This window comes from Phaethon aethereus (genome assembly GCF_964289735.1).
Source record: "Phaethon aethereus genome assembly, chromosome: 14".
In the NCBI taxonomy this organism is placed as follows: Eukaryota; Metazoa; Chordata; class Aves; order Phaethontiformes; family Phaethontidae; genus Phaethon; species Phaethon aethereus.
In genome coordinates, this window is record NC_138590.1 from 14479668 (window position 1) to 14500491 (window position 20824).

At 46.6% G+C, this 20824-nt stretch overlaps 1 protein-coding gene across 1 annotated transcript; it reads left to right on the forward strand.

Moving 5' to 3' along the window:
- Positions 1 to 14951: 14951 nt before the first annotated feature.
- Positions 14952 to 16793, forward strand: ATOX1 (antioxidant 1 copper chaperone; the record flags this gene model as incomplete). The annotated part of the gene is made up of 3 exons (XM_082006466.1): positions 14952 to 15032; positions 15233 to 15308; positions 16660 to 16793. 3 exons carry the CDS (start codon positions 14952 to 14954, stop codon positions 16791 to 16793), a joined length of 291 nt encoding a protein of 96 aa, XP_081862592.1.
- Positions 16794 to 20824: the final 4031 nt, after the last annotated feature.

Sequence of the window (20824 nt, forward strand, 5' to 3'; positions counted from 1 at the left end):
GAGGACAACAACAACCTGTTTTTATTCCTCCTGCTACACTGACAGTTGCCATCTGTTCTTGTTCTCCAGCCAGCACAACTTGAATGATAGAAGCCAAGCATCTCCAGAGATTATTTGCTCCCTACCACTCATGAGCAATTCATTACTCCACTATTCCTTGACCTAAGAATAACTGCAAATATTTTATACTGCATTTCTACTGCACAGAGCATAATAGTACCAAATGCTTGAACTGTCACTATGTTACTCTTGATAGCAGCTTATGCACACGTTTTCGTGCCAATTGTGATAATGAGTAAAGGGTGAAAAATGACAGGAAAAGCTAAAAATCAAATTATTTAAGATTAATTCATAAACATGCATTCATATTACTCCATATATGTAAAACAAATGTGATAATTTAAATTATAACAAATACACTAGCACAATTCTGCAACATAACTCTGCCCTTTCCTTAAGCCAAGAGACTTACAGGAAGACAAATACATCCTTTACAGTGGTTATCACCTGGCTGGTGGAAAATTCTGCCATCTGTTACAATGCTCCTACTTGGCAGAAAATCAATGCTAGGCACTGAATTTCTAAAGTACAGTTATGTAAATCAGAGCCATTTATGTAAATTCAGTATTAGCAAATTTAAATTTAGGTCCACAAAACCTATTAGCATATTAGTATTCATAAAAACAGACTCAAAGAACACCTAACAACTAGCATTGGTTAGTATTTTCTCACCAAATTGCTACACAGTGAAAGTGAGATAACAATTGCTGTCTCAACTATTTTGTTTTTTAATTTTCTTTAAATCAGACAAGGAGTTTAGACTGACTCTTGTTTCAACTAGACCTCCTACACATAATAAAAGTCCCTCTAATGTACCTCATACAATGTTCAGGCTCTCAGGACAAAACGTGACTGCAGAACACACCTAGCTTGATGTAACAAGCCAGAGGACCAGATTCCACTGAAATAAAACTTGCAAGTCAGAAAATCCCAAACTTCACTGCCTAAAAAGTGTGTGACAATTTTAAACATATTCTGTCAAGAAAAATGTCAGTACCATAGAAAGACAAGCGAAAATTTACATTGAAGCATATTCTAAACAGGCCATGGTTTGTTTTTAACATTATCCTTATGCCTTTGTTCTCTGCCATCTTCATTTCTGTATTTCAATATTTATTTCATTTCAATACTAGAAAGAGTCTCCAAAAAATCCAAAGTTACTACAAAGCATTAGAGTTCTGTTTGATAAGAGTATTACACAGCAGATACAGGGAACAACCCCACAGCAGTTCACACCCTTTTTTGGCTATTCATATGCTATAAGGTAACTCATTTGGTACAATACTCCTGCCTACAAATTGGTAGAGTTTACAGATTACCAAAGAGTCATGTTGCCCCACCATCCTTCAATTACAGGTTTAACTAAGATATTCTCACAGAGCTGTTACACTGTTTCCTAATCAGCTTCTACAAAATATAATTCAGATCTTTCATTTCTACAACATTACCTGTAACTACAGAAAAGCAACTGACAGTACAATTGATGTGCTACGCAGATGAAGATATTTTCCCCTCTAAACCAGAATGACAAACTTTTCACACAACTCTACTCCATTTTGACGTCAATTAATCCCTCAACACAAAAAGGCTTTTAAGGAACACCTAGGGAAGCTCACATGTCTGTATCTAAGCCCATCACGCTACAAAGCTAGCAAACAACAATTTTGCTGGGCATTAAAGGTCTGGTCAACAGTTAATAGGATTGCATAATTAAATGTCATTTGGGATTTCTCCAAGTTGCTTAGCAACAGGTGAGCATGTTCAAAGCCACAAATCATTCAGCTATATGGAATAACCAGCACTAGAAGCAGTTACCACTGCTGCTTTGGACAAGAAATAGCCAGTACAAAAAAAAATTAAGTAACTCCTAATATGCCTCCAACAGGCATGATATAGATGTATTGGATTTGCGTGGCAAGGTTTTGGTAGCAGTGGTGGCTTCTGTGAGAAGTTGCTAGAAGCTTCCCCTGCATCCAGTAGAACCAATGCCAGCCAGCTCCAAGAGGGACCCACCACTGGCCAAGGCTGAGCCCATCAGCGACAGTGGTAGTGCCTGTGGGATAACAGAGCAGCATTTGCAGCCAGAGAGAGGAGTGAGAACATGTGAAGACATCACTGCAGTCACCAAGGTCAGTGAAGGAGGGGCAGGAGGTGCTCCAGGTGCCAGAGCAGAGGTTCGCCGGCAGCCCCTGGGGAAGCCCATGGTGAGGCCAGTTCTGCCTCTGCAGCCATGGAGCTCCACTGGGGAGCAGATCTCCACCCGCACCTAGGGAGGGCCCCGCACAGGAGTAGAGGAGGCCCTGACCCTGTGGGCAGCCCACGCTGGAGCCGGCTCCTGGCAGGGCCTGTGGCCCCATGGATAGAGGAGTCCCGGCTGGAGCAGGTTTGCTGGCAGGACTTGTGACCCCACAGGGGCCCAGGCTGGAGCAGGCAGTTCCTGAAGGACAGCACCCATGGGGGGATCCAGGCTGGAGCAGTCTGTTCCTGAAGGATGGCACCTCGTGGAAGGACCCAAGCTGGAGCAGTTAATGAAGAACTGCAGCTTGTGGGAAGGACTCACATTGTCTAAGTTTGTGGAGGACTGCCTCTCATGGGAGGGACACCGCACTAGAGCAGGGGAAGAGTGTGAGGAGTCCTCCCCGAGGAGGAAGGAACAGCAGAAACAATATGTGATGAACTGACCACAACCCCCATTCCCCATCCCCCTGCACCACTGGAGGTGGGGAGGAGGTAAAGAAATCGGGAGTGAAGTTGAGCCCCGGAAGAAGCAGGGGGCAGGGGGCGGGGTGTTAAGATTTTATTTTATTTCTCATTATCCTACTCTGATTTTGATTGGCAATAAATGAAAGTAATTTCCTCAAGTTGAGTCTGGTTTGCCCATGACAGTAATTGCTAAGTGATTTCTCCCTGTCCTTATCTCAGCCCACAAGGTTCTCATTATATCTTCTCTCCCCTGTCCACCTGAGGAGGGGGAGTGATAGAGCAGCTTCGGTGGGCACCTAGTGTCCAGCCAAAGTCAACTCACCATAATAGATTAGAAGTTAAGCGACAAAAGCAAAACAATTCCAGTTAATTTCAACTCCCCACACATTTTCTATGACTAGCTAGCATCAGTGCTGCTGACTAAGCAAAAAAAGATAAGCTGGTACCTGGGTGAACTACAATACAAAACATCACAGGGTGAACAATGAAACACAAACAAGCTAAACTTGCAACACTAGGCAAATTCCAGTGCCCATCTCAACTGGGGATTTATATCCTTACACCAGCTTGCTCTCAAGTAGGAAGAATAATCTAAACACGTTCAAGAAAATGCATATTTAAAACACTCTAAGATACTAGATACACTGAGATGTGAGAAACCCTTATTTCAATACAGCCTTAACTATATCAGGGGAACAAAAAAGAAAAAAAAACAAAACCCAGTTGTTGACCCCAAGCCTAAATTATGAAGTGCTGAAAAGCACCTCCAACAGGTGGACAACCAAAGTCTCAAAACACTAATCTTTAAAACACAGGTCTCATTACTTGCCTCCCACTGAACACAGAAGTAGACACTGTCACAGGAAACAGTGTCACAGCAGTAGAGCCTGTATTTTATACAGAAGCCACTGCAGACAGTTGCCTGCCTGGAACCAATTTAACTTTTTTATATTTTCACAGATTCAGAGGGAAAGTATTCTGTCTGAAGGAAGTTATCTTAAAGGTATCACTATTTCACAGGAGCTAAGATGCTCGGAAGCCAGAGTCTGAAAGCCAAGCGATAGGATAGCTTATCCAATGAGTAATTAAATATTTGAAGATCAAACTGGAACAAGTTTTGAGGTTACCAGCATTCAACTCTGAATAGTATCTCCTGGAAACGTTAAGATAGTCCAAAAGATAGACATGTTCACTAGGAACTTACAGAAGTGGGCACTCCCCAGCTGAGATCAGAGAGGTATGAAGTGCTAGATCTATCATGCAGGCAGAGGAAGCTTTATTCATAATCTTCAAAACCAACACCTAACATAGATCTGAATCCTCAAGCTTAACACAGTCGTTTCTCCATTCACTACAGCACCTAGCGTCTACTGTACGGCAACTACACAACCTACAAAGGCAGGCAGTGACAGAATGCTGCATCCTTGGGCAAAGAGCTTTGTGCTTAATTATCCTGATGCTGCAGAAAGGCAGAGCAATAAAAAAAAGCAAAACCTTTTCTGAATCTCTTTGAGACATACTGATGGGGGCACTATAGAAAAGCTAGACATTACACCAACATACAGCTAAGAAAAATCAAATTAGAAGCTTAACTATTTTCTAATCAAAGTATCCAAGCAATCAACCCAAACTTAAGCACAAGAAAAGCATTTTCATTACAAGATTAAAACATAGTTCCAAATTACATTCAACACTGCCCATGCTATTACTAAAAACCCCTCTGCCTGCCAGTGGCAGATGGGAGGAAGCCTTACTCAGCAGCAACATGCAGCCCTTTAAACACTGTAAGAATACAAAAAACAAACCATGAATTGCTGCAGAAGAGCTATCATTCTAGAAGTCAGACTGTGTTTTTGCTAACAAACCTATGCGTGATCCACAACTTGATGGATATGAAGGAGCCTGACAGTTTGTAGGCAAAATTCAGTGTTTCTTGTATTGTTCAGCTCTGCCAAGCCAGAAAGACAACCTGAAGATTTTTACTACTATTATTATATTATTCTACTGCTATTATTATCTTTTAGATTGTTAGTTTATTATTTATTATAAATTATATTAAATATTATAAATTAGTTATTGTTAATTTAAATCAATTCAATTTAGATTTAGAACAGTGACCACTTCAGAGTGACAAAATTTCTACAGCATTAAGCTTAAAAGCAGACAAACAAAATACAAAGAAGACTACTTAAAGCATAAGTTAAGCTACTCGAGACCAGCATCTATACCTGTACAGTAAGGAATGTTCATCTGGGGAAGAAAAAAAATACTAGATACTATTCGTGTAGTTAGAAGCATAAAGGTCCACCTACTGTCCAAAGACAAACAGCAGATTAGGTCCTGTTTAAAAGAGGAGAAAAAAAAAAATCATAAAAGTCACTATTAAAAGGTGAGTGATATCACAAGAGTTTCTCACCAAGTTGTTTTTCTTGGATTCTCCCCTCAGAACACTTTGCCTTCCCTGAGTGCCGGGCCAATTTTGCTGTGAGTTTGGGGTTTGTTTTGTTTTCTTTCTTCCTTTTTAAAGCTGTCTCAACTGGCTTCCAATTTTCTACTTTGTATCACACAATTATCACTTCTATTCTGCAACACAAAAACTAGCAATACAAAGAGAGGGAGGATAGCATTTCTGCGCAAGCAGCATAAGAATTTGAGGCCTTGCTTAGAATTAGCAGCAAGAAACAGGTTTTATTGTAAGTTAGTATTTGTAACAGCTGCCCTATGCCCATGACCCAGCAAGGATCATGTTGTAGCCAAGTACGTGGAGTTCCCCTTTAGACTGCAGCTAAGGCATTTAGCATTACTTTTTGGAAATTTCTGCTCTACTGTATCACAGGAGAAAAATACTCAACCTTAGAAGATAGAACATATCCAAGTTATTTCTTACATTACAAAGAGATCAGTGCACTTCCACATACATTACTTTTGTTTCAATAATGTACACTATAGATTTATGATAGGGGAAGTTAAATGTTTGTCTTCTGTTCTCAGATGTCTCGATAGCTTTGCATCTCTCAAGTCACCAGACTTTTCCTACTCATTACACAAAGGAGATACAGAGTAGGCAAGGTGGAAGCTCTAGAACTAAACACACAAATTAAGTTCCTGTTACCTGAGTTTTATTGCCTCCAAACAAAAACCCCATGAAGCATCAAATTAGACATCTTAATCTGTGGCACTTGTAGATGCCCAAAAGGCAAGAAGAGAGCCTTGGATTGATAGCTGCTTTGCTAAATTCCTCCTGTGGCAGGACTCTGCCATTAAGGCCAGACTTGCACACAGTCTCAGAAGTACAACTTGAAGCTCAATCACCATTTAGTGATTTCTCATGAGACAGTTTCACCTGCAATAGGTCTTGCAATACAGGTCAGTCAATATTTTTATTTTTAAGGCATATATAGACAATTTGATCATCCGCCAAAAACAGCTGCCCCCAAGACAGCCACAATAGTGCATGTACAGACTAATTCCTTTGAATTCCTTCGTGCATTTCCTGAAGTACAGTTCTCAGTTGCTGAGAAGCTATAACCAGGTATGTTAGCTATACAGCTCCAAAATGAATGGAGCATGCCTCATCCCCTCTACTTTTTATGCTAGAACAGTTCTGGGAGCTGCTCACATCCTGCTTCAGTTTGATAGGGAAAAGCTGGATATAGTCTTGCCACTGAAAAAAAGTTAAGCAAGGTTGCTGTAGAGGGACCTGCTGTAACATTAAGCTAAGACGATCTCCCTGAACCTAACTAGTAACACTTCCAATCATCAGAAAAAGACAGCTATGTTGCATTTAGCACTACAGAAAAAAAAACTGGCCCTTGTGATTTGACAGAAGTCCAAAATAAACTCTCTCTTGAAAATCTGAGTTCTCACAAAACTCAAAGCCTTGAGAATTCAGAGAAATATTCCTACACTTTTTTTAATAATCCTAAATCAGATTCTACTAAATGGGCTTTCTCCTACACCTGGGTGAAGGACACTCGTTTCTAACTGGGCCTATTCCAACTTCATTTACCCTACAATTAGAAGTAATGTTTTTCTGTAAAAATTACATTTTAACCATGCAAATTTCATCCTCAAGGGTGGTAGGATAGTGCTAGCCTGAATGCTTTGTTTACTCATTTTTTAAATGAAAAATAACAGTCAGCTTTATGCCTGTACTGCTCTCCAGGCTGCTTCATGATAAAGTAGCTACTTAGACCCTATGATTTTGCCATTAGAACAGGTTTTGTTTTGACATCCAAGAGCTGTTCCAACAACTCGATGAAGTTGGCAGCAGGTCCAGTCTTCTTCTCTTAGGTCTGCAATTTTTCCATTTGGCTCCACCACAGCTTCTTAAAGTAAAAAGCAAAAGTTACTTGTAAGAGTCAGGAGAGGCAAATCAGAACACCTAGCTACACAGACATTACGGTGAAATTCAAGCTCATTCCCACTTGGATTAAAATCACCAGGATTAAGATTTAACAAAATATTTTCTGCATGCCAAGCATCAGATACCTGTAAAGAGAGTCAACTCTTTCACTTCTACTCATTTTAGCCACAGAAGACTCTTCATCTTCATGTATAGGCTGGATCCTAGCACTAAAGACTGATCTGCCATGGCGTCATTACATTGGTAGACAGTTAAAAACAAAACAGAAAGTCAGTCTAACAGCTATCGTAAGTGAAACAAGAAAACAGTACAGGGCAATGCAGAAGAAAATGGAAGATGGCCACCAGCATTTTAGAATGCAGTATTTCACATTTGTCTCGGGCAAGGAATCAGGTTCATAACACTATCTTGTACCTAACTGACAGCTCACAGCCTTCTAGCTCTGAAAGCAGTACTCCACCAGCTATGTCTTTCTGGAAAAACTCCAGACTTAATATGGCAAAACTAGGACCTCAGACAACTGTAACATTCACTACTTGCAAAGTTTTAGGGATTCTTTTAGAGTAGCTGAAGATCAGACTTTCAAATTTTTCTTCTTTCTTTTATTTGTTAATTATCCAATGAGGTAGCTGAAGATTACAAAGTCTATCAGCAGTTTTTAGCAAGAAATTAATAATTACTTCAACTCTGGAGATTTTATATAGGCACCTGTAAAAAAAAAAGTATCCAGTCTTCTAAACAAAACCATCACTTTCACCTTTGGTTTGTTTCAAGCACAGCAGACTACGGCCAGCACAGCAACCAGCACCACCCTGCTAGAGCCCTGCTCTACTTTGATTTCATCTTTGATTCTTCATTCGTCACATTAGTCAGACAAAAAGGCCCAGGTTCTAATATTAAAAACTTGAATAATCAACTCAAATGTTTTCTAACTCAAACAGGCCATTTATGCTAACCTTATGAGTGCTCTCTCAACAGGTACTACTGTTATGAACAGAAATACCAGTATGTACTTACAGTAACACCACCTTTGCTTTGTTTTACTTTTATAAAAAGTGTTCCCCTGTATATGCTCACCTTACAGTTTGCAAGGCAAAAAAGAAAACACTAGCTTTCCAAAACAACAGAGAGCTTGCTGTTTCATCAGGTGCATAAAGATTTTATGTTTAAAATTATGATGTTCAAACTTAGAATATGGCAGAAAATGAACAGGAGAGCAGTTGGTGTTATAATGACAGTACAAACAATCATCTTCTATGTTTTTGTTGCTTCTTAGACTGCAAATGCAAAGACTCCCTACAGAAGATACTGACATTTACACTCGACCCACAAACACAAAGGAAATCTTGTCCACCAGATCTTCTACCTTAACTTTAATTATGTTTTCTAGCCTTTAACTTAAGGAGTTCACACTTAGAATACAACGTAGCAAAAAAAAGATAGTTGCCTAATTCACACAAATCAAGAACTGGAGACCACTATTTAGTATCTGATGTATACAAGATTCTTTTTAAAAGAAGATTTACACTTAAAAATTAGATACACATTTGCAAAGGTTCCAATGTTGAGTTGATTCTTTTTCTAACAGATGTTGTACAATTACACTTTCTAGCATGTTTTAACACTGCCTTTCAGGCAAACTAGTCCCTGGAATACAAAATGCTATCAAAAAGGTTGGGACATCATCATAACAATGCTCTGTGACTATTAGGATGTAAGACTTTAAGCACGTGAATACTTACAACTAGCCTTCAATTTAGCTATATGTTCCATCCACTAAGCCTTTTTCTTTTTTAAAGCTACATTCACAACTTCACAACATCAAGTATATTGACTGAAACACCCCAGGAAAAGGTGAGTTCAGTTAACAGGATGTGACATCCTACCACCAGTATCACAGAAGTATCACAGAACTACCTTTTTAGCAAAATCATTACGCTTATTCTTTACAGAGAGAGAATAAGAAAAGTGAAAACTTCAAAGGGAAGACTTCAAAAAAGTTCTGAAATGCAGTTTTTGACTGTCAACTTCTGCATTCCCTTTTCTTTACGACACCAATCTAAGAAGTCTTGTTAACTGAAAACAATCCAACACGCACACACTACATTTGATTTATGGCACCTGGAAGCATTAGCTTTCAGAGCTCGATAGCAGGGTCCACATTTTCTAAAGCTGTCACTCCTGGCTCTGAGAGCACAGGCTAGACAAAAATAGCATACACTGGAAACATGGCGACTTGCTGCAAATGCTGCTTTAAACCAATTGTGAAGAAAAAAAAAAATCACTTTCTCTGTCAAGAATACTTATTATATGCATGCAACCCTTAACATAAAAGGTCACCAGATAAATCTGTTAAAAATTGATAACACATTAGAACATCCAGATCAAGACTAAAAAGCCTGAAAGATATATGGAAGCTGCCTCGCTGTTTTTCGTCCAGCAAGTATTACCTAGGGCCTCACAAAAGGCTAGAAGATCTTCATACAAGCACTACTTCACATTCAAATCTTGGGTTAATCTCGGATCCAGCCAAGGTCATGCGGTTAGTCAGTGTAAGATACGTGCTCTCCTTCTGCTCGAATTATAACTCCCTTCATCTATAAAATTAGAGCAAGGGAGGCACCTACGTTCTGATACACCAGTACGGATCTCACTGTGTGAGCACCCAGAATTACTCCCTCGATCTACAGCTACAGCTAACTACTGAAAGGGGCTACCTCAACTACATGCCAGGCTTTAGCTCGTCTCATACCTAACTCCCACCCCTCTCAAAAACAAGCCCCACAAACAACAAAATCCAACCAAAAAAAAAAAAAAAACAAAACAGTAGATGAAGAAACACCAGAGTCTGTAAAGCTGAGAACAAAGCTCGCAGCTCCACATCTCCACTCGCACAATGAGGGCCGTGAACAGACGATTCCACCCCCCCGCAAATAACGCTCCCTTCTAAGTAACTGCTCGCTGAGCAGCACTCCCGACTCGGAGCTCCCCGAGGGCGCCGCGGGTTCCTCCCGCCCGAGGGCCCCGCTCCAAAACCCCACAGGGGGCTGCGAAAGCCCATCCACGGGCTCGGGACGGGAGGGCGCTCGCCACAAAGCGCCGCCAGGATAGGGCGGGCCTCGCGCGCGGGACCAAGGCAGCGGGAGCCGCCTCGGCGCCGGGAACGCGGAGGCGCAGCGGCAGCCGCCCTCCCCCAACAGACCGCGGCCTACCGGGGCTGGGGGGGTGGGGGGACGGGCCTCAGGCTAGGCCCGGTACGTGCGGCCCGCAGCCGTCCCCGGGAGGACATGATCCACCCGACTCCCCTCCGGTGGCTCCCGCCCGCTCCCCCTGCAGCCGCAAGCCCTCCCCCTCACCTGCGGGCGGAGCTGGACGGGAGCGGGAGGCGTCGCTTCACCACAGGCCTGCCCGGCGGACGAGAAGCACCTCACGCAACAGCGTGCTCTGCCGCCGGCTAGATATATCCGGCGCGCAGCCTACCCCAACAGGAGGCGGCTCAGCCAACCAGAGAACGGCGGTGCGTTCGCTCGGATGCTAATTGGTCCACAGGGGGAAAAGAGGCGGGCAGACAGCTGAGAGGCAGCTCAGTCTACCAACCATGCGGCCTGGCTCCGAAGGGCCGTAAGAGTGACCGACACCTAGGAGAACCAATAGGCGATGGAGCTACAGCTGTCGGGGAGGAACGCGATCTGATGGATTTCCCCTTTAGCCAATAGAACGACGATACCCGACTACTATGCGCGAGGGGCGGGGCAGGCCTGACGCCGTAGTATGGTTGAGCCGCACAGCAGCGCCCTTGAGAAGGTGCTGGTAAACCCCGTTATAGATCGGGCCTGCTCTGTGCGGAGCAGAGCGCGGCAGCCAATGGGAGAGAGCAGCGGGTCCTGACGGACAGGCCACCTCCGGTGTTCTTAAAGGGACAGGCAGCCCGCCGTGAGGGGCGGTGTTCCGCGCCCAGCACCACCCCCTGCTGGAGGGAAGAGGACGGCGCCCAACATGGCGGCGGGGAGGGTTCGCGGGACATGGTGCTCGTGCACCGAGGTCCTGCAGCTGCCTTCCCCCAGCACAGGGGCACCCAATCCCCGGCCCCCCCATGGTGGAGAGCTGCAGACCTGTAATAGTGAACAGGCCGTGGGCTCCCCCCTCGATGGCTGTGCCTCCTCCAGCCTGCCACAGCCTCACCTGCACCACAGGTGCTGACCCCACCGGAGGCTGGGGCAGCCACAGTCCCAGCAGAAATGACCTGCTCAGCTGAGAGAAACCACCAGTGGGGGTGGATAAAAGGAGCTTTTCCTGCTAAAGGGCTCCCGTGCAGCACCACAGCCAGGGCCACATCCACCTGAAACAGGCTCGGGGCTAGCCCAGCCGCTCACGCAAGGCAGAAGGTGGTGGTTGCCAACTTGAATCCAGAGAAACATGGGCTGGCTTCTCCTGCCTCTCCCCAGGAGATCCCAGGCAGAGCTGGGAGACTCACGCAAGCTGCTTTTCCTTCACAACTTCTGAGCACAGCAGATAGATGGATCATCTGCCCCAGAGGAATGACAAGCCAAGCAAGGAAATTATCTAACCCACCTTGCAAGGCCCAAGTAGTCCTGCAAAGGAGAAGAAAGGCCTCAAGTTCACAAATCCTTCCTCACCAGCAGGTGCTGGTCCAGGGAATCTGAGGAGAGCAGGAGGCAAAGGAAGCAGACAGTCGGCCTCAGCCAGCCAGCTCCCAGAAGGCCATAGCTTTCCATTTGTTTGTGTCACAGCCCATCCCACATGTATGACATGAACCAGTCAGAGATATATTTCATGTTATAAAAGCAACTTCCTTCCCACCACCATATCCCTGAATACTGCCTAAAATCCTCCCTGCTATGTCTTGCAGCTAGAGATAGAGTCAGTGGACTGGCATGGGGCCATACTCAGCATTAATATCCTTCTGCCCACGCACCCTGCCTATTTATAGACTAAGTCACATTGCAATCTGCCAGTTCATAAATCAGTAGCACAGACTTTTGCAAAACTTAACATGAGACCAGTGACCCAGCGCAACAGCTGTCCATAATAAACTCTGCCGGGGGGACCCCTGGCATCTCTCCCCCAAGCAATAGGGGGACAGGTAATTCCTCCTTTATAAGTGAGTGCAACACCAGGCTCCTATGCGCGTTAAAACGAATGCCCTCACTCCCCCTGTGCAACAGAAGCTCGCTAGGAAAGGCATTCGCATCATCTTCAACTCAGTCTTCCTGGCAGGGACTCAGCCTGTTCAGTATCAACTCAGTGTGAGGGGAAGGGTTATCCACGGCCAGCCAACATGCCAGAAACACCCCAGCTATTTTTCCTGCTACAGGTTAGGCGCCTTAACAGGAAGATACAGAAGCTCAGCACATGCAGCTCTGACAGCTCTTCTCAGCCCTGACATACCACACTGTCTCCTTTCCTGGCTACCCACAGCCTGCCAAAGCACTCGAGCTGCTCCCGGCCCCCACCACAGCCTCCTCCACCTTGCCTAGAGTTTTTAAGAAAGAAGTCCATTCTCCTTCAAAGGGCCAAACAGCCAGGGGAAAAAAACAAACAACAGACCACCCCAAAGCAGACATACAAACATCTTCAGGGACCAGCATCCTTTCTCTCAACCAACTCTGAAGTAGAGATCCCCTCCAAACCTCCCTCATTCAATAATCCAGTCTACCAGAGCTCTCCTAAGCCAGTAAATCTCAAAAACTCAAAAGACAGAGAAGGAACAAGCTTTCTGAAGCAGTCCAGCCAACCCTCATGCCTCCTGCCTCATCCTTACAACTCTTCCGACCTCCCTCCCGCAGCCACTTTGTCTCTGGGCTGATCCTTGGCATGCAATGCAGGCAGGCAGAGCAGCAGGCAGGGTGCTCGTGCACCTGATTTTAGGCAGTATTCAGGGATATGGTCGTGGGGAGGAAGTTGCTTTTATAACATGAAATACATCTCTGACTGGTTCATGTCATACATGTGGGATGGGCTGTGACACAAACAAATGGAAAGCTATGGCCTTCTGGGAGCTGGCTGGCTGAGGCCGACTGTCTGCTTCCAGCTGTTAGAGATTCACAGAACTTTCTCCACTGCTTTCTCCTTAACACCTTATGGCATCTCATGCCTTCTGATGGTCTCAGCCTTACTCCTACCTCAGGTGTCATCCTAACCCAGATGGCATCGGTCCAGCCACAACCCCGGTGCATCTCCTCCTGAGGAGCAGCAGCATTTTAGTATCAGAAAAATGGGAAAAGAAACATAACCCTGAGAAGGGGGGCTGTGTTTCAGCAACAAATACTCCCAAGAATTAAACAGCCATCCCCAAAAGGCTACTAAAAGCAATTTGTTCACTGTGAAGAACAGGCCAGAAAGTGTCTGAATGCCTTCAACCCACGGCGTAAGCCAGTTCATGTCAGTGCAAACAAAAGCCACCAGCTCCCAAACGCCTGGTGTGCTGAAACCTTCTCTGTGCAGTTGTCACCGACGTTGCTGCCCTCCCTGGGCTTCCCTGCAGCTGACCCCGGTTTCTGGCCCACGGGCGACTTTGCAAAACCCTCCTGAAATGCCGGCTGGTGGTGCTACGGGGTTAGCGATGAAGGCAGCCGGCGTGGTTCTGCCCGTGTGAGGTTACCGAGCGGGGCCTGGGTCCTCCCTGCCCGGGGAGACCGGGCGGCGTCTGCCCCGCCACCGCCCTTGCGTACGGGAGGGGGCAAACCCGGCTCTCCCGGGGCGCTGGGACCGGCGTGGGGCCGCGGGCGGCGCGGGGCCGCCGGTCTCTCCACGGTCCCGGGGGCGCTGTGCGGGGCCGGCGCTCAGGGCCCGGCCTCGGCCCTCAGGAGCCCGGCGCGGCCCGCCCCTTCCTCCGCGCCGCGCCGAGAGCCGGGAGTCGGGAGCTGCCGCTGCGCTCCGCCATGCCGGTGGGTGCCGGGCCCGGGGGGCGCGGGCGGCCCATCGTGGCCCTCGGCCGGCCCCGCACAGCGCCTGCGGGCGGGCCCGGGCGGGCCGGGCACCGGGGTAGGCCGGGAGCCGTGCGGGGCCTGTATGGGGCCTGTGTGGGGCCGAGGAGGCTTGTGTGGGGGATGTGGTGGGGCTGTGCCCAGCCCCATCGGAGACGGCGGGGCAGGGAGGGCGCTGCCCGGCACCGGGAGGAGCCGGCGGGGCTCGGGCGCACAGGCCGCTTCCGGGGGCCCTGCGCTGGGACCCCTCCTGCCCCGTCCGGATCCCTCCTGCCCGCACACGGGCCCTCAGAACGCGCCGGGCTTTTGGGAAATAAAAACCAAAGAAATGCTAATTATACTGGAAAATCCTAACAAGAGGCACTATTCTTCAACACCTTCCCAGGGTGAATTGTGCCAGGGAGGGTTTTATCCTCTCAGTGGCAGGAGGCAAAGGGCAGTTTTGAATAAAAAGAAATATGCATTGCAGGTAACAAATAAAAAAAACTTTTCTTTTTTAAGGAAAGTAAAAAGCATGTGCAAGAAAAGGAAATTAGGAGCCATCTGGTGCCAAAGGTTGAACGCGATGATTAGTGTTACAGGCAAGCACATTTATGTTGACCCAGTATCTCTCACAAGTAGTGAAGACAACACTGGGGCTCCGGGGCAGTGAAGGGATGAAAAAACAGCACTAATGTCCCTCAGATTTCAGTTCTGTTAATATTTTTGTGAGTTTATTATGTTGGGGACCAGAGGCCTTGTAGTCATAAGAGTAGGGTGGGCAAGCACCAAAGACCTTGCAGACTAAGTCAGGACAGTGGGTAGCTGGTGCAGGAGACTTGCTTCTCCTGGGCTCCCCAGGGCAAGTGGAGTGAGTCTGGCAGAGGCCCACAGAGATGGCAACCTGCACTGACCCTGAAAGTGGCCCTGCTTTGAGAAGGGGCCAGACAGTCTCCGAAGGCCCCTCGGGTTATGCTGTGAGGGACAGCACAATGGCACCATAGGGAGGAGTACCAAGAGCTCTGTTTCCCTGAGGATCCCTTAGTGGCATGTGGGGACCTTTTGGTTGGGGAGGATTTGAACCCACCTCCCCAAGGAAACAGGCAAGTGTGGAGGATGAGTGCTCATGGTGTGCTGCTGGCTGCATCCTCCTTGACCCCCATCTGCCTTTTTTCAGAAACACGAGTTCTTTGTGGACATGACCTGTGAAGGCTGCTCCAATGCGGTCACCCGTGTCCTGCACAGGCTGGGAGGTGAGTCAGTAGTGGGTGTGGGACAGCCAGCTCGCCAGAGCCACGCCAGCTCCAGGGCAGGATGTCAGTGCTCTGGTATCCTCCATCTTGCAAGGGTAGCACTGTGGGTAAAAGCTGAAAGTGGCTGATTGGGAAGCTCTGCTCCCCGCTCTGCTCTGAGCCTGCTGCTTAGTCAGTAACGAGTCGCTGATTATTCTTGGGACTGGTGTGACCCTTGGAGAAATGTCAAGGGAGGAAGGAGCTACTGTGGCTGCAGGTAGCTCTGAATCACCAGGGCCTTATCCTGAACCCTCTGAGAACTGCACTTGTAGACCCCTGCTCAGGCTGCCAGAAGGAAAGGAGGTGGATGTCCTGCCAGGCATTGTTCCCAAGGAGACCTGGTGTATCTGTGGTGCTTCCCTAGACGTGTCATCAGCAGTCACAGAGAAAAGCTGCTGAGCAGAGCATTTGGTGGTTTCCTGCACAGCCTGTTTTTAATACCACCTGGAAAATTATAACCCATGCCTCCTTTGTGGTGGGATTACCAATAGAGAAGGATCTGACCCACACTCACCAGTCGTGAGGACCTGTCATCCTGCTCCTCTATCCTCACCGAGTGAGAACAGCTTTCAGTCACCTAGGCGAAGGCCCTGCAACTTCTTCCACCAGGTTGTGGTGATCCCACTTCCTCTGTGTGTGGTTGTCAGGACGTCCATCACTCTTCAACGTGCTGGCCAATATCAGCCTCATGTGATGATGTGATAGAGCTCTCAAAACTGATACATACCTACAAGTTTTGTGAAAATATGTGCCTGGAGAGACACTTCATGTCCAGTTCCTTTCACTGGGCTGAGAGCGGCTTACCCTTATTAGCCACTGGGAAATCCACACAGGAAAGTGTCTTTTCTATCCCTCCTACTTACAGCTGCTAGCTGGTTCCGCCACTGAGGAAAGCTGTCTTGACCCTGTCCTAAGCCCTACACTAACTCCCTTGTTAGTCCTATCCATGCTAAACCACAGCACAGGCTGAGCTGGTTGGAGATCATAGTGGTTGGTTTAAACTCGGCTCATTCTGGTTATTGCCTGAGTGATTGTATTGATCCAAGGTGGGTTGAGCAGATTAAAGCAGTTGAGAAACTGTGGTGCTGTTTGGATGGAGATCTATAGGAGATCTGCCTTCCTTCACACCATTGCTGGCGGGATGCCAGTTTGGTTTTGCTGGCTGGTAGTGGTGTCAAGATTTGCTGGCAGGAGGCAAATGTACATCTGACTGATGGCCTTGGGGAGTACAAAGGTGTGAAGGTGAGCTTTCCCCGTGCTCCCACTGTTTGGCTGCTTCTAGCTGTGCAAAATTGTTTTCCTTTCCTTGTAGGTGTCCAGTTTGATATCGACCTGCCCAACAAGAAGGTGTGCATCGACTCAGAGCACAACGTTGATACTCTCTTGGAAACCCTGAAGAAGACTGGAAAGAACGCTTCCTACCTTGGGGAGAAGTCCGCGCAGTAGCCTTGCCTGGTGTGAGGAGGCTAGGTATATACCAGGTGTATGAAATGCTGAAGAGAGAGATCTGAGCTTGTGGCAGCTCTCCCAGTAAAACAGGCTGCTTCCTGGGAAGGCTTGCAGGTCCAGCTTCAGCAAATTCCTCATATTGGAGAAGCAGCAAGACCATATACAGCCAGCACCATTTCTGTGCGGGACCCCTTAGCTACTCTGCAAAGCCCATGTAATCCCAACCATGGTTGTAGCGGAGAGGTAGAACACAGCCTCTGTGCCATCCCCAGGTGAACATAGAGTTTGCCAGAGCATGTCATGCGTGAAAACAAATCCCAAATACATTCAGCATCTGACCAGAGAGAGAGGTGGTCCCAACAATACCAGGGAGGGTGTTGGGACACAAAGACCGCTGTAGGTACATGATGCAGGGGGTTGGCTGTTAGCACCAGGACCTCCGATATCTGATTCTGTTGATATTGCTGTATATACTCCACTAAACTTGAGAATGGGAAAAGAGCAGCACTCTGCTACCCTCATGGACATAAAATGTTTGGTTTCAGAATAGCTCCCAGCCCCTGGCCAGCTGGACATCTATCCCAAAGACAACCTGATTGTTGCAGTCTGTCGATTTTCGTAGGGTCGCAGCACTGTGAGGACATGTATGAAGCTCTTTCCTTACAGTGAAATGTTTTTGCAGGCAGGGTTCAATTTCAGTGGAAAAGAATGAATTGGGAGGAGAGGGCTGCCCACTCACTGCATGTACTGTCCTTTAGTGTCCAAGATTATTATAATGCATCTCTTAAGAGCTTGTTTCTGTCAGTGGAGCTTTCTAATCCAATGACATTGTTTTGAAATGTTCTAGTTTGATCATCAAAAATACCCAGCACAGATGCACTGAAACCAGTTCATGTTGATTTAATTCCCAGTCAGTAAATGAAATCAGGGATTTACACTGTCAGGAATTAAACTGATACAAGAAAGAGTTGAGCTAATACTGATGCGTGTGTGCAATAGATCTACATTGTTTTAATAGACTGACTTAACAGATTTAAAATCTGCATTTTGTATCATTTGAACAAGCTCTCAATATATCTTAGAAATTGTTTAAAATCACAGCTTTAATCAAATAACATTGCTATTTAAAACAGAGAAACATGCTCTGAATTTATTAGTGCCTGAAATAGTTTTCAGCTTGTAGTATTGATTGCAAGAGCTGTTTTCAACTTGCAGGGGCTTGTGGACTATGTCTCAAATGCCTGCAAAAGTTAACCATTACAGCAAAGCCAGTCTCAAATAATGTGGATGTGTCCCTTTTTTCCCTGGCCCTGTGTTCTCACCATTTTTCTTATATTACATCATGGCAGCTAGGGAGTTGATTCAGCTGCCCGACCTGGCAGAACATTACTCTCAGTGCTTTTGTTTTCCTGTTGGATTTTAACTGAAGCTATTTGACTTACCCAAAGAGATCCAAAACAAAGGAGATGGGGAGACCGGACTGCCCTTGCTGATAGTTTGCTGCTAGATCACTTCAGTTGTCATGGGAAAAAACACTAAATTTAATTTTTACAGCACATTTTCCTCCATAGGGAATATTTTTAGGGGTTCATCTATAAAAGGAAGGAGGGAAGTTGCAAATCACTGGCATAGAGCTCAGGTGGATGGCTTTCCTTTGGCTTGTGGCCGGCAGAGGGCATCTTTGCATAACGTTATCTCCTCTGGGCCTTGGTATTTTTTCCTTTTATTTACCTACTTTCTTATTTATTTTGCAGGAACTCAAACATGACATCAGCAAAAAGATGGCTTAACTGTATATCTCCCAACTTGCTCTGTCAGTTGACCTTTGCTACCCTGCCAAATGTCTGAAGGCAGAGGGCTGGCAGGAGGAGACAGCTGCATCTTGGGCTTTAAAAGTGGAGAAATTTAGAGAAGGAGTTTATGTGCTGTTTCTAGTCCTACAGTAAATCAAGGCGCTGCTTCTATCTTTCAGTGCATGTCTGTGTGTCTTGTGTGTCTTTGTACTGCTTTAAATGGTTTTCTGTAAAAGAGATGGCTCTTAGGGATGGGAAACTACCCATTACATGCAAGACAGGTCTCTCAGGAAATTGCATCTATCTTTAGAAGCTGACTGCAACCTCTGCCTAAGGGACATGTCTCAGGAGAACTGAGCTTGAGTGTCACTTAGATTCAGGGAATCTGTCTTGGCAGATGTCTTTCCATCAGAGAACAGACAAACTTTCCATTTGGGATGCAAGTGCTGGGAACGGACTTTTGTAGCCACTGTAAGTCAAGATAACCCCGTGTCCTTTTGGGCTAGATGAAGTCACAAGGCAGAAGTCACTGGACCCCAGCTACATTCAGCTGACAGGCCAACTAATTTGCAAGTAGGAGCAGGGAACAGAGACTCAGCTTAAATTTAGGGTACTGCATGACCATATAAATGTGAGGAATCGTTCTGGATCCTGAGCGCAGCTCAAGACACCTGGATCAGTCCCTTCCCCTAACAAGTGTTCCTCTTGCCCCTGTCACTGCCCACTTACAAAATTTCAACCAAATAGGTAGTAGCAGGTAATAGCACCATGGGGCCCTGCTGCTGGGCAGGATCTCCGGGTGCTACGTGTGCCCACCAACACAGTAGGAGAATGCCTGTGCTGATGAGAAATGCAGAAGGGGTAGAGGAAGGAAAAAGGTCTGGGAATCTCTCCAAGGTCTCTTATTTCTCAGCCCAGTGACCAGTGTCACAGGCTGTACTGTTGATTTGCCCAGCTCTCAGCCATTTAATTCAGGTTTTCAGTCCAGTGAAAGGATTGCATGTCTCCGTCCCAGTCTGCTGTCTCTTGTTCCACCTGGGGGATGTCACCAATGCCTACCAGTCACATGTGACCTGTTCTACAGAGAGGAAAACCAACTCAAGTTTGAAGGAAAATTTTACTCTATATTTAAGATATTTTTCATACTTGTACATTGAGATTACTTTTGACATAGTTGCAGTTTATTCTTTCCTAGAGAGGTTTAGTACTTCCAAGGACGCCTTTACCACTGATCTAAAGCACAATTAATTGCTGTAGATGCAGTGGCTGGAGACACCCCAAGGAACATGTTGCAAACACTTTTTATTACTTTGTAATTTAAGGGAAGGTAAAGGATAGAAGTCTAACATCACAGCATTATTTTCTTGCATTAAAATCTCCCAGTGGCAGGAAATTTCCAGAGCCAAGGCCTAGAACCGCAACCTATTTCTGCTTTGTGCCAGTGCACTCAGATGCATGGCATGATACCTCCAGGGTCCCAGCTGAGTGGGTGAATCCCTTTCCCTAGCCCCCCCCTTGCTGGTCTGAGCTGTTTGCCAATGTTAATTGTTATTTATTGCTTTCAGCTTCCTCCCAGGCATGGCCAGTGCATCCACTAGCAGCTGGTTGCCCAGTGGCTCTGCTGTGGTGGCAGTGTGCTGGGGGAGGATGTGTGCTGTTGATCTGGTGTGGAGCTGGGTGGCACACTGTGGCACAGCTGTCCTCGGAGCCGGCAGCCCTTGTGGCACTTGCTTTCTGCCAGACTGGCAGGCGGGACCAGCAATGTTGTGCCCACAGAGCGTAACTCCCAGTCTGTCTTGCTGTAAACCAGGCTGCTCTTCCTTGATGTCCAGGCTGCAGCTTATGCTATCCATGCTCCCCTGGCTGCTCTGCTCCCCTCTCCTTGCTCTGCTGAACCATCTATTTTGGTTAAAGCCTGCTTATCCCTAAGCCAGACAAGGAAAGGTTTCTACCCACAACCAGCCGGGAGATTCATGCGGATACCTGAAGGTTCAGCACCCATCTGCAGGGCTGCAGTCTCCCAGGCCTTCCCTCCGCTATTCAGTGCAGTTGGTGGGGCTGGATGCTGCGTTAAGCTCTTGACTGCTGCAGAAAGTTTTGGCTGGAAATCAGCTGCAGTGGCAAGCTGTGGTCACTCCGAGCTGGCTCGGTGGGAATACACGCTGCCCAGAGGGGAGAGGAGCGACCCTTCGAACACCTGCCTGGAGCTAGTGTCCGTCCACCGGAGCAGTGATG